The 14,940-nt window shown below is 39.4% G+C and overlaps 1 protein-coding gene across 1 annotated transcript in view; it reads left to right on the top strand.

The window, feature by feature from the left end:
• SVEP1 (sushi, von Willebrand factor type A, EGF and pentraxin domain containing 1) overlaps positions 1 to 14,940 on the top strand; it is a 186,264-nt gene that overhangs the window by 125,693 nt on the left and 45,631 nt on the right. Inside the window, exons 34-36 of the mRNA XM_040631696.1 lie at positions 110 to 194; positions 823 to 1,014; positions 1,928 to 2,095. Of these exons, the coding sequence (XP_040487630.1) occupies positions 110 to 194; positions 823 to 1,014; positions 1,928 to 2,095 (445 nt within the window). The remainder of the gene's footprint in view (positions 1 to 109; positions 195 to 822; positions 1,015 to 1,927; positions 2,096 to 14,940) is intronic.

Below are 14,940 nucleotides of genomic sequence, written 5' to 3'. Positions count from 1 at the left end.
GGCTCATCTTTAAACGCATCGAGATAACTTAGAGCTGCCCCTGAGCTTTCAGAGATTTTTGTACACACCAGTGAAAAAGCAATGCTTCTTTTGTCTTTCCACCTTCTAGCTGTTTACTGTGGCGCACCTGCTGTTCCAGAAAATGGCGGCATTGATGGATCAGCATTTACCTACGGCAGTAAAGTAACATATAGGTAAGTGTGTAAGATTTAAACTACATGGTAGAAGTTGTTGATGGTGTGCTGGCTGTGATCCAAAACTGAAAGAAAGGGAGAAGAAGAATCCCAGAGGATGGTTTTTAATTAATATGGAATTCATTGAATTATGTGTAGTACGAAGGAACCAAGTCCAATAACCTCATGGTGGCAGTCCTATCTGGACTCCTTACATCCCTTGACAAGTAACTTATCATTGTCACCAGCATCCTAGAGGTGCTCCAGAACGGGTGCCACGGAGGAAGGCCCTGCGAGCTAAGAAATGTTCTTGGTTATAAGCTGGAGCTTTGGCTTAGGCGCTCATACTAAACCAGACCATTCTCAAACTAGGAATTTTTGTTTGCAGCTACTAATCCATGACATAAACTGGGGGTAAGCCAAACTCTTAATTTTTCTACTTATCACTCAGCAAGTTCCCTACAGGGAAGCTGTGTAGTATTCAGCCTTGGAAAACAATAATTTCAAAGCGCTATTTCAGTAGAAAAAAAAGAACTCCTCCAATAAATTGTAAAGTGTAAATTCTTAATATTTTTAAAGGTTTTGGCACTGATAAAATTATGCAAAATAAAGCAAATTATATTCAGTAATTGCCCTTTATCCTCTTTAGGTGTAATAAAGGATATACGCTGAATGGTGACAAAGAATCATCCTGTCTTGCTAGTGGTTCTTGGAGTCATCCTCTTCCTGTGTGTGAACTGGTCAAGTGTTCTAGCCCTGAAAGCATAAATAACGGGAAATATATTTTGAGTGGGCTTACCTACCTTTCTACTGCATCATATTCATGTGAGAGTGGATACAGGTAAAGTCTGTAGACACGAGCCAAGCTTCCTGAAATACCCCGTTACTCATTATTTACGCAGTAGGTTTCATTTGTATATAACTCGCTGACTTTAGATAAGAGTTTCTCAATGTAAAAGATATTCTCAAATTTACATTCTCACTCATAGTGCTGGGAATGCCTAAGGAAATATTCCACCTAACTTTGACTCTGGGCGCTCCGGATGAGTCACTATAAACATTCAGTCATTAAACATGAAAGCAAAATTGTTTGTGAGGCATAACACAGCATCTGGATTTTTTTTTTTTTTTTTTTGGAACATAACTTACCACGCTTATACTGAACTTCGCATGGGATGTTACAAAAGCACTTCAGGGTAAGGGCCCAGGTTCTTAATACTGTGAGAGGTTGATTCAATCAGTGGTGTGCATGGGGGTGTATATGTGTGTTCAAACAGAAGGGATGGTAGGGGGAGACTGCAGTCAGAAACTTGGCCCACAGGATCTAAAGTGAACCAGTGAATGGAAAGTCGAGTGTGACAGTCAGGTAGGCAAAGAGGGATAAGCCAGGCCATTGGAATGAAAGGTTTGCAAAATCAAAGGAAGACCAGAGGTCAGAGTCAGGAGCAACACAGGGCACAGGCCCAGGCTTAGGACAAGGACAGTGCCCTTTGACCTCAGTTACCAAGACTTCCTGGGTGTCTGTCTCCATTATCGCTGGATCCCAACCAGCCTGTTAACCTCTTCTCATGGAGGTCATCTGTTTGCGAGGTCCGGGTGTCCTCCTGCAGCCCCAGGGAGCACATTTTATTTTGCAGCCGTTGTGATGTGGTGTCAGCCCATTCAGGGACAGAAACGCTCTGGAGCCTGCTCAGGTTTCCGTTGCTTGTATATGATCGTCTCCATGGCAGCGAGTAATAGCCGTTCTTTCCCAGCTTACAGGGCCCTTCTGTCCTCGAGTGCTCGGCCTCCGGCAGCTGGGACAGAGCGCCACCTACCTGCCATCTCGTTGTCTGCGGAGAGCCGCCGGCCATCAAAGACGCCGTCATCACGGGGAGGAACTTCACTTTTGGCAACACTGTCAGTTACACCTGCAAAGAAGGGTGAGTGACCCTGTGAGGGAAAGAAGCATTGGGAGCCTCGAGGGAGAGGACGCACCTCCAGCCGTGGAGACTCCACTGAACACTCAGTTACGTGTCCTGGCCACCAAAGCCGGGAGAGAGCTTTATGCTCTTCTTCCCTGACAGCAGAAGGGAGCATATTCTCCTGCGGCAACAGTGTTTTTCTGGAATTAGAGTAATTCATCAAATTAAGCCTTGAATAATGGACATTGCGCAATGCAGTGGAAAATAGCTTTATACTTTACTTAAAGTTGCAAAAAGCACATTTAAATAGGCATTTGTGGCGGTGCCTGGATGGCTCAGTTGGTTAAAGAGGCATTCGTTTATTTATCTTTTGCAAACCTAAAGGCAAGACTTTGAGTCACAACCTAAAGATGACACATCTGCAGGGGGAAAAAGATAAGAAAGCTCAGGTTTTTCTATTTTTAATGATCTCATTTCATTCAGAGGTCAAATTTGAAAAACAAGGAAGCCGATTACAAAGAGCTTTCACACTTACTGGCTGGTTCATTGGATCCTTGCAGAAGCCCTGTGAGGTACAGAGAAGGGGAGGCTCCTTCTGGGGTGGTGGTCTGCTTAGCATCTCTAGGAGGTGATAAGGAAGTGAGGGGTTAGTGACATCTGACTTGCATTTCATTGCTTCCCCGCCCCCCCCCCATGCTGCTTCAATAAATATTTTCACCATGAATAGTGCTTTCACCCTCCAGATTGACCAGAGGTGTTTTTCCACACAGTTGGGAGCAGTACCAGCAGACAGTTGCCACTTTCTGGATTTGTAGCTCAGCTCTGTCCTTCACTGTGTTCCTTTGGGAAAATTGTATAACCTCTCCGTGCTTCGAGTGTCCTACAGTAAAAACAATTTCATTAAAGGTTCATACTTATGGATGTTGTGAGAAATAAAATGCCTAGTATAAAGCCTGGCCTAACCAGGAAAAAAAACTTAATTAAAATTAATTCTACCAATTTTGCCAATATTATGACTGAAGCACAAATGAGAGGGCAGTTTCTATTCTATCATAGGAGTTGAAGTTCGTTTCACCTGGATAGAAGACGGTCCTGGTGGTACAGGACTGCCAGCAGGTGGCGACAGTATGTGTAAAATATATATATATATATTTATATATTTATAAATATATATAGTGTGTATATATATGTATATATATTTTTTATCTTATATATATATTTTTTTATTTTTATATTTTTATTTTATATATTTTTTTCCCAAAAAGCTCCTGAGAGTCAAACACTCAGATAAATAGTTGATGGAAATCCCAAATCTTAACACCTTCTTAAGTGAAAAAGAAATCTTTAATATTAAAATGAGGGGATGAGAAAAATAGGTGAAGGAGATTAAAAATATCTTGAGAACTTGATGAGTAATGTAGAGAATTGTTGAATCACTGTATTGTACACCTGAAACTGGTATAACACTGTATGTTAGCTCTACTAGAGTTAAAATTAAATAAGTAAATAAAATGTCAGTGCAGGAGTTAGCTTTTGATGGCCCCATCTCTATATCTCCCCTGTAAGTTGACTCATTTAAAAACTGCTTCCTCCGGGCTCTCCACTCAGTAGGGAGCCTGCTTCTCCCTCTCCCTCCTCTGCCTGCCTCTCTGCCTGCCTGTGCTCTCTCACTCTCTCTCTGTCAAATAAATTTTTTTAAATATATTTTAAAAAAATAAATAAAAAATAAAAACTGCTTCCTAACGAACTGCAGTCTTCTCAGTGTTTGTGAAATCTTATCAAATACAAATGTTCCAAATAAGAGCTAGATCTTGACAACCTCTGTGGTTTTTTCCTGATTAAACGAGTAATGCATTATCACCATATAAAACTAGAAAATGAAAAACATATTTTAGGGGCTCCTGGGTGTCTCAGTCAGTAAAGTGGCTGCCTTCGGCTCAGGTCATGATCCTGGGGTTCTGGGACTGAGCCCCGAATCAGGCCCCCTGCTCTGATATGAGTCTGCTTCTCCCTCAACACCTCCTCCAGCTCGTGCTCGCTCACACTTTCTCTCTCTCAAATAAATAAATAAAAATCTTTAAAAAAAAGAGAGAGAGAAATATATTTTTTAAAAAATTATCCAAAGATAAACGGTGGTATTTTGTCTTTACATATATTTTTTTAGTATTAAAGATCATGCTATAGATACAAATTTACATTTTTCTTCCTCTCTTTACAAATCATTCACCTAAAATATATCGTAGGAGTTCTGAGTCTGCCTAATATTAAGTCTATATGTTCTAGGAAAGGGTTTTATTAAAAGAAGCATTAAAGTCACTAATTAAGATGGCAACAAATCCATGCATTTGTGGAGGGTTTTCCATTCCCCGAGGGCTTTCATGCACATTATCTCATGTGCTCCCTTCCACAACGGTGGAGGTTTGGCAGAATAAATAGTATTCCAACTTTATAGTTAAAACATGAAGGGATTGGGCCATATTATCTTACATATTTCTTCTGGTCTAGGCAAACAGACACTCTGTGGGAGCTTTTATCTCCATCGAAAAGATGGAAACCAAATCTATCCACCTCAATCATGTATCTGTCGAAGGTTAAAAAGACAGTTTTATGAAAGCGCTTTATATATCCATTAAGTACTAGGTATAAAATGGCTTTGTTATTTTCTCTGTCATCATTATTGCTATATACAGTGATGACATTTTAATAATTTAGGGGAAACTGTCTTAAATAGTTAATCAAATTAATAGAAAGTATCTACAGTCACAAATCACTACCACCTGCATTTTTTTCTAAAAGAAAAAAAAGTCAAGCTATTAAGGGATCGTTTCATTTTTTTCTGGAAGTGAAAATTCTGGTGAGAGGACGAAAACTGATGCCCCTTGGCATACCCCTACTCCACCTTGGGATGCTATGAGGGTGGCCAGACTAGAAAGAAAGTCGTCATACTCCTCTTTTTTCTGGCCAAATGGCTAATGAAACATTTGAAATACACAGGAAAATACAAATAGTAATCATTAATCTCTACTTAAAGTTACCTGGGTATGCATTCTTTTTTTTTTTTTTTTTTTAAGATTTATTTATTTTAGACAGCACAAGCGGGAGGGGCAGGGAGAAGGAGAGAGAATCTCTCAAGGGGACTCCATGCTGAGCGCTGAGCCCGACTCCAGGCTGCATCCCATGACGCTGAGATCACAACCTGAGCTGAAACCAAGAGTCGGATGCTTAACCGACTGCACCACCCAGGCACCCCCCCCCCAAGTATCCAATCTTGAGAGAAAAGTACATGTTAGATTTTTGCTATAGTTATTGTAGCTCTTTTTATCAAAGAAATATAGTATTACAAATATAACAAGAAGCCATTCTCCTCACTTTTCCATTCTCCCCAAAGTAACACATGTGCATTCTTGTCCTTATTCCATTATGTATGTCCCCATAAACATTCTGTTGATTCGTGTGTTTTAATTTCTATACATGTCGCTTTGTACTCTGTCCTTTTGAAGTTTGGTTTTTTTATACTTACCATGTTTTTTACATTTTTCTCTACTGATACATGTAAATCAACAGCATTCATTTTAATAGCTATATGGTGTTCTTTTGGAAGAATGAGCTATCTATACGTCACTCATTTCCTTACCGGTAGAAGGTTAATTTGTTTCTCCTGTATTTGCTGACGTAACAGTTCTGAAGTAAATATCCTTGCACGTGTCTCTTGGTACATATGAGTATGACTATCTCTGGCCCAGACACCAGAAGCTGAAGTTGTTGAATCATGAAATGTGCATAGTTTAAACTTTATGAGGTAGTACTTGATACTTATCAGTTGTTTCCTTTATATTTTGTGTGTGTGAGTCAAATTTAAGAAATCATCCCTACCCTGAGGTCATACTGAATATCTTTGCCTTTCTCCTTAAAGATCTTGGAAAGCACGAATTTCCATCCCCTCTCTCATCTTAAATGTTTTATCTCTGTCTATATTTTATTTCCCTCTTATTTTATGACTTTTCAAATTAGTCATTTTTTAATATAGCCGGTGTTTATTTAGATTTACTTGCGTGTTGGTTAATCTCTTCATCGCCACTACGCTTGGCATCCCATTCTGTCCTTTTGGGTGTAATATTTCTACTTCCTGAAGTATATCCATTACGTATTTTTTTTTCAGTAAGTGTCAGCATATTCTATAATCTTTGTCTGAAAATAATAGTATTTTACCTTTGCTCTTAAATTACAGTTTAACTGAGTAGACAAGTCGAGTAATAGTTTTCTTCCATAGACATTTTTGAAAATAGTATTCCATTGCCTTATGACTTCGAGTGTTGCAACTGAGGATTCCATCACCAGTCTGTTCGTGGTTCTTAACCAGGAGCAGTGTTACCCACCAGGGACATTTGGCAATGTCTGGAGACGTTTTTGGTTGTCACGGTTGAGGGGAGGGTGCTGCTAGCTCTGGATTCCAGGGATGCAGCTAACAGTCTACACTGCACACAACAGCCCCCCACAGCGCAGAATTGTCTGGTCCCAAGTAGTGCTGTGATTGAGAAACTCTGATTGAATTGTTGTTCCTCTATAAGTAGTATCTTTTCCCTTTGGTTTTTATTTTTAATTTGTCTTTGTTGTGCTGGTATTTCCTTATGATATGACCAAATGTATATTTATTGTCTCTTGTCTTGTCAGGACTCATGGTACTTCTTACATCTTAGAATTCATATCTTTTACCAATTTTAGCATATTCTCAGCCATTTTCACTTCAAATGTTCCCTCCTCTTCACTTTCTCTTTTCTCTATTTCTTTAAGTCTTATGAGAGATATATATGGGACCTTTTTTTTCTGTCTCCATGTTTATTTACCTGTCACATTTTCCATTGCTGTATAAACTTGGGCTGCATTTGGGTATTTTTTCACATATCTTGTAGTTTACAGTTTTTTCCTACTATCTGTAATCTGCTTTTGAATGTATCCACTAATTTTTTAAATCTTTACTTTCTGTATTTTTAACTCTAGAATTTATATGTTTCTTTTTAAAGTATTTCTTTTTGGGGCACCTTGTGGCGCAGTCATTAAGCGTCTGCCTTCAGCTCTGGTCATCATCCCAGGGTACTAGGATCTAGCCCTGCGATGGGCTCCCTTCTCCTTCTCCCACTTCCCCTGCTTGTTTTCCCTCTCTCGCTCTGTCTCTCTCTGTCAAATAAATAAAACCTTTTTTAAAAAATTTCTTTTTAAATAGTCTCTTCTTTTTAAATAGGATTTTGAGTCTTTTTAATTATTTCAACATACTTATTTCGTATAATTTTTTAGATTTTTGATCACTTTTTTGCTATCTCAATTTATTGGTACTCTAATCTTGCTGTTTGTTCTGCCTGCTGACTCACTCGTGATGGAAAACATGCTTGTGTGTGTTTTGTAATTTCAAATTGTGTCCTTATAGTAAGCAGGAATTGTTTTATCTGTTATAGTCCCTTATGGTTTAAGTGTGTGGATTAATTTTTCTACCAGGAACCCATGGGATATCACCAACTAAGAAACCAATTTTACATTAATTTATAAGTTTAAAGGCTTTCCATACGAAGTCAATGGCATAAATTCTACCCTCACAGCCACATGAGATGAGACCTACGGACGGCTACCTTGCAGGGACTTGATTTTCCCACTCAGACCCCTGATAAATACAGAGATCTCACTTGTCCTGTCACTGGGCCTCTAGGTGGAATTTTTCTACTTAATATCCTTTCAGTGAATGTCCTTCTAGGACAAAGCCTCATGCCAGAGACTCAGCTATTACTCTCTTCCAACTCCGAAGTTATATTTCCTATCATCTCTCTTCCTTTCCCTGTCCAGTCCAATGGCAATCACAGCATTCAGTCACAGGCTTAACTTCCCTGTTGTTAATTTCCTCTTTATTTCTGGCATGTGGGTCTAAAATAACTTCTGTTATATTTCATCAAGTATGATTTAGGGAAGGTTTTCAGACTATGGTATATAGCTAGAATTCAAAGTTCTCTCCCTTCACTCCTTTTCTATTTCTTCCCCCCATGGAATTGATTGACATAGGCCAGCATGCACTGTGCCTGTTCTATTCCAGGATGACCTCACTGTGTCAAGTCGTGCCTTTTGTGCAGTGAGCCTGTTGTGCAATGGGCCTGCTCTCTCCTTCGGCTTCCTGAGATGCTGTTGGCTTGATATGAGGATTAGAGCCTCTGTCCCTCTCCAGCCGTCTCCACTCCCGTGCTCTGCACGCTGTGTGAGCCACCCCCACCTGCTTCTTGAGTGCACATAGCACATTCTTGCTTTGGTCCCAGTGTTGTTTCTTCTCATATTGGTGTTGTGCTTTGCACACACCTTCCCTTGAAATAAGGAGGAAAGAACTGCTCTCAATTTTAGAATGGAAGAACAAATAGTTTAGGAGACAGGAGTAGTAAGATGAATGCCAGGGAAGGAAGGAAGCAAGAAGTACATTTTTACTCCTGCCCTAAAATTTACCTTCCACATTTGCCTTTTATCAAAACACTGGGCTGGAAGTTCTCAGCTGTTTGCCCAAATGAATAAAATGGTAACTTGTTTCCCATTTTCCTCTTCATCCTTATGCGTCTACTCTCTTGGTGAGAAGCTCAGGGGAGAGAAAGGGTCATTGAAATCCTAAAATCCTCATAGAATGTTCCCCTTTGATTCTTCTTAAACATAGATTTTTAAATGCAATTACCGAATGTATTAATATAAAATTTTTTATCATTATTAGTTGAAAACAGAATTAACTGCTGATGCAGATTTCTACTTTCCACTGCTCTTATTAAATTGCAGCCCTTTGCATATCTAGTATGCTGCTCTTTTAAGGCTCTTAAAAGGTTCTTTATAAAGGGAAGAGCTAATAATCCACTGGGGAGCTCTCTCATAAAGCTTCCCACGTGCTCTTTAGTTGACTTCCACTCAGTGTGTGAATCAAATCACTGAAAATTGTATCTGAAGATTACTCTGCCCGTTTTCAAAGAATTTTTCAATATTATTTCAGAAATATGCTAATGAATTGCAGCAAATTCATCCTGAAATATATCCTTCTGTGACATCATTGTAATATCGATGGGCCATTTTTCCCTGGAATTATAGGGTAGAACTATTTGTTTTATAATATGTATGACCTGATTTTAAAGAATAGTCTGCAATAGTGAATGAGAATACAAAATGTCACCGACTAAATTAAATATTCCAGCATTTCAGATTTGTGCCAATACCAGTTTTCCTGCTTTGGTAGCCAGCACTTATAGGATGTATGTCATCATCTGTATAAAACTTTATCACTTTTTAAATGATTTTTTTTTCGAGAGAATGTGTATGTGCAGGGAGGGGCAGAGTGAGAGGGGGAGAATCTCAAGCAGGCTCTGCACCCAGTATAGAACCCAGCTCGGGGCTCGATTTCACAGCCCTGAGATCATGACCTGAGCCAACGCTTAACCGACTGAATCACCCAGGGGCCCCAAATGATTCTTTTAAACAAATAAGCAGGTGAAATGTGTTCCACAGAAATTGTAACACACCTTCAGACTCCTAACATAAGGAAATAATGCAGCAGTTGGACCCGAGACCAGGCATGGTGCTATCTAGGCAATAGCTAACAATTCCTCGCTTTCTGTGATTTGGAATATATGTACTTCTTGGGCATCTTCAAAGACTAACTGATGTGTTCTGGAAGATAGTTATTATTAATAGACCTCAATCCCCATCTTGACTGAGCATTTTCTCTAGTCTAAAGTACTGGCTTTGGTTCTATCTCTTGAAACCCCTCCGTGTACATTTCTCTGCCCCAGGGAAATGCCAGCCACTCTAGTGTTCGTAGCTTGGTCCTGAGGTTCTCCCACAAATGGATCAGTAGAGCTGAGTGAGAGGCTTCCCTGAAAGATCCCAGCCCTTCGCCCATCTCCTGCCAGCAATGATCGCTCACTGGTGCAGGGAGGCAGACATTCCAGCCAGCTCAGCCTCCAGTCTGCACTTCTTTCTCATAAATGAACATGCTTTCGAGTCTGTTCCTCTCAGAATCATTCTGAGCCTCTTCCAGTAGGTCTGTTGTCCATTTCCAGTTGTGGTATCCGAAGCGGAATGCACACTGATACACGCAAGTTAGAATACTACAGAGAGAAAAATGCCACATCTAGGGGCTGACCTGTGCACACATACAAGGGTAGCAATTTATTTCATTTCTCTTCCTCTCTTTCTAAATAGTTTCTAGAAATGCAGTCACCCTTTCAGGATGCCGCCATTGACTCATTCAACTTAATTTCAGTGGAACTCTGAAGTCTTTCATATTGGCTGTCACTGAGCCGGGTTTTCCACCTGTGCAGTTTTTCTATACTATGTATATGCAGCACGTTCCATCTTACCTTTATTAAATATTGTCCTGTAAGATTAGAAACATTGAACTGGACCATAAACACCCTATTCCCCACCCTACAGTTATGTGTTGCTTATAAATTGATAGACGTAGGGAGTAAGGACAGTTTTATGGCATTCACAAGAGGGGAAACTCCCAACGAGGTTACTTCTATAAATCAGTACTCTTTGGGTCATCCAGTTAATAAAACGCTTAAATACCTTTCTGTCCTTTTTGTCTGCTAAAATCTTATGAGAGTCCTTGTAAAAGAAACTGTCAAAAACCATTTCCAGTTCACCTGTGCCTGCCATATCTCTACCCATCAATGATCACGACCTGTCAAAATACACAAGATCCTAGTGATCACGACTTCCTTATTCAGGTGTTCAGATGCCCTTCCTAACTATTTCTAAGTTCCCCGAATGCCCCAGCCATATCACACTGCAAGCTCTTTGTTCATGTTACTTCTCAGTCTTGAGTGATTCCTTTTCTGCTCTTCTCTCATGACTCCTTTCAAAAGCCATTTCCACAGGGAAGCCCTTCCTCCCCTTTCCATTCCTAAGGTAGAATTAATCATTTCTCCTTTAAGCACCTGCCGTAGGTCTGAAAGGGCCTGTGATGCACCAGGCAGTGGATGGGGTAAGGAGGGCAGGGTGGACACAGATGTGTAAACAGCAAATGCATTAGCGTTGCATTGTGCACTAAGGAAGTGACTCTAGCCCGTAGCATGGTCCTTGAGAATTATTTAATGAAAGACTAAATGTTGATTGGAAGTCACAAAGAAAAGTCAAGATCTTAGGTCAGAGAAAGAGACAGTGTAGGTTCTAAGAAATTATGGGTAGTGATGAAAATGCATTCTTTAAATTCATTTATTCATAACATGTTTTAGTGGTAATCTTCTATTACTTTACAGAAGAGTTTGCTGTGATTTTTCAGTAGGGAAGAGTAGTTGTGGAGATTTTCTTTAAGATTGGGGTCAGAGGCCTAACGAAGTGCTGCTAGATTGCTATACACAATTTCTGTATCCTTAAGAGGCTTTGAAGAATAAGGAAGGTTCTGGAGGCAGATTCTTCTGCCTCAAAATAGCCAGTCCCATGAAATAAAGGGAGCATTTTATAGATGGCACAATGGATCCTAATAAATCAGGGATGTCTCAGTCGATGTTTGTGAACTTCCACCAATGAAAGCATCAAGGGACCCATGAAAATAATGATGCATGGTTCAAAGTGTGCAGAGGATGTACATTGTGCTATAAAAATATAAAACATCAGGAGTCTCTCCAGATGGAACTTCTACTCCGAGCACATTCTACACGGGAATGGTAGAATCTGAGCACTCAGACCTGGGATAATGGATCTTTTAATAATAAGATTATGCCTTTAGCATATTGTCTTTATATACCTTCCTGTATCCTCCTGGACAGAAGCCATGTAAAAACTTATTAAGTTTGAATTCCAGTAGGAAGAGCAGAGCTTATCCATAACAATGAACTGCGGCAGACCCTGATGAGAGACTGCACGTAGTTGTCAGGGACGTCTGTGAGTATTTCGAGACCACTTCTGTCCATAGCAGCATAAATGGCCCTGGGTAGGTGGATACACACGTCTCTGCTGATGCTCTACCATTTTCTCCCGGATCTTTCTGCTTCCTGTAGATTTCGTGAATCTGGCCAGTGAGGGGGACGAACTCCAACCTCTCTATCATGGCAGATTCCTAAAACTAAAAGGGACCTCAGGAGAAATGGTTGCTAACTAGTGACAAGAATCTTTGCTGAAAGGTGGGTCAAATAATTTGTACTAGGTGACACTGCAATGCATTTTAAAAAGAGAAAGGGAGGGCAACAACCATGTCATGGAAGAGGGTATATGTTGGAATCTTGTAAATCAAATTCAGTTTTTTAACCCGGCTGCTTGCAACCGTGTGACTCCAGACAGGTCTCTTAGCCTGTGGAACCACCATTCACTCATCTGTAAAATGAAGAAATTAATATGTCTAAACAGGATTAAATTAGGTGCCTAATTATTTTAATCCCCTTATCCTTCATTAGTATCAAAATGACAGACAGCTCAGATGTTAGACATTCCTTTAAAATTCTGTCATCTTTCTCTTCAGTAAGAAAGTGAGAATCAAGAACGACTCGCATGTCATTATTCTAATACTACATATCGTAATATTTTGTTCTCCTTCGTTTAGAAAGCACTTGAGAATAATTTAAGATTTTTGCTAGTCATCAGTCTGTCACCCTCTGTAGGAAAATATCTGTTAAAGGCATAAAGAAAGACTGAGAGGCATTAAGCAAAATTGATTCATACTGGTTGAATAGCAGAGCCATATGCAGAACACAGCTCAAAATGCTAATACTTGGTTGGGTTTCCTAAAGGAAACCCTGGAGACTAAAATTACAATCATTGCTTTAAATTTCATTGAATATAAGTAAGTGCATGAGTTATGTGTAGGCTCCATACGGTTCATTAGCACTTTTGTTTCAAAGACTAGGGATAAAATCAGCCAACTAAAACCATCTATAGACAGATGATGTTCTAAATTTAAACTGAATCATTTTTATTTTTAAAGAAATGTGAAACAATTTTTAGAGTCCATAAATAGCAAGAATTTTAAATTCACTTCCCTTTCTAAACAAGCATTACTATTAATATCACGATGTCTTTTTTTTTCTTCATGGTGTTTTATTTTTTTTATTTTATCTCTTTTATAAATAAATATTTTTATTTTGTTTTTTTTTTATTTTATTTTATTTTATTTTTTGTTTAAAGTTCCATGATTCATTACTTGCGTATAACACCCAGTGCACCATGCAATACGTGCCCTCCTTACTACCCATCACCAGCCTGTCCCATTCCCCCACCCCCCTCCCCTCCGAAGCCTGCAGTTTGTTTCCCAGAGTCCATAATCTCTCATGCTTCATTCCCCCTTCTGTTTACCCCCCCTTTCTTCTTCCCTTTCTTCTCCTACCGATCTTCCTACTTCTTATGTTCCATAAATGAGTGAAACCATATGATAATTGTCTTTCTCTGCTTGACTTATTTCACTTAGCATAATCTCCTCCAGTCCCGTCCATGTTGCAGCAAATGTTGAGAAATCGTTCTTTTTGATGGCTGAGGAATATTCCATTGTATATATGGACCACATCTTCTTAATCTAGTCATCTGTTGAAGGGCATCTCGGCTCCTTCCACGATTTAGCTCTTCTGGACAGTGCTGCTATGAACATTGGGGTGCATATGGCCCTTCTCTTCACTACGTCTGTATCTTTGGGGTAAATACCCAGTAGTGCAATGGCTGGGTCATAGGGTAGCTCAATTTTTAACTTTTTAAGGGACCTCCACACTGTTTTCCAGAGTGGCTGTACCAACTTGCATTCCCACCAACAATGTAGGAGGGATCCCCTTTCTCCACATCCTCTCCAGCAATTGTTGTTTCTTGCCTTGTCAATTTTTGCCATTCTAACTGGCATAAAGTGGTATCTCAGTGTGGTTTTGATTTGAATTTTGTTTTTTAAAACTTAACTTTTTTTAATAATAATTTTTTATTATGTTATGTTAGTCACCATACAGTACATCCCTATTGATGTAAAGTTCCATGATTCATTATTTGCGTATAACACCCAGTGCACCATGCAATATGTGCCCTCCTTAATACCCATCACCGGCCTATCCCAATTCGCCACCCCTCCCCTCTGAAGCCCTCAGTTTGTTTCCCAGAGTCCGTAGTCAGGATGTCTTTCTGTATCTTAAGTGAAGGTCATTTGATCAGTAAGCTCAGTATTCAAGCAATAAATATTTTCTTTTCTTTCCATGCTTTTATTTAAATTCCAGTTAGTTAACATACAGTGTAAATTTAGTTTCAGGTGTAGAATTTAATGATTTAACACTTACATACATCGCCTGGTGCTCATTACGACAAGTGCGCTCCTTAATCCCCATCATGTGTTTAACCCTCTGGTAACCATCAGTTTGTTCTCTATAGTTAAGGATCTGTTTCTTGGTTTTCCTCTTTTTTTTCTCCCCTATATTCATTTGTTTTGTTTCTTAAATTCTACATATGAGTGAAATCATATGATATTTGTCTTTCTCTGACTTATGTCGCTTAGCATAGTACTGTAGTTCTAGCCATGTCATTGCAAATGGCAAGATTTCATTCTTTTTATGGGTGAGTAATATTCCACTGTATATGGATATACCACATCTTTATCCATTCATCACTTGGTGGACATTTGGGCTCTTTCAGTAATTTGGCTATTGTTGATAATGCTGCTATAAATATCAGGGTGCATGTATCCCTTCAAATTAGTATTCCTTTGGGTAAATACACAGTAGTGCAATTGCTGGATCATAGATAGGGTAGTTCTATTTTTCACTTTTTGAGAAAACTCCATACTATATTCCAGTGTGGCTGCACCAGTTTGCCTTTCCACCAACAGTGCAAGAAGGTTCCTTACTCTGCATATACTCACCAATACTTGTTGTTTCTTGGGTTTTTTATTTTAGCTG

This window comes from Ursus maritimus, unplaced genomic scaffold (assembly GCF_017311325.1).
Source record: "Ursus maritimus isolate PB19 unplaced genomic scaffold, ASM1731132v1 scaffold_17, whole genome shotgun sequence".
NCBI lineage: Eukaryota > Metazoa > Chordata > Mammalia > Carnivora > Ursidae > Ursus > Ursus maritimus.
Note: the sequence above shows the minus strand (reverse complement) of the source record. Positions and strands in the feature narration are given on the sequence as shown.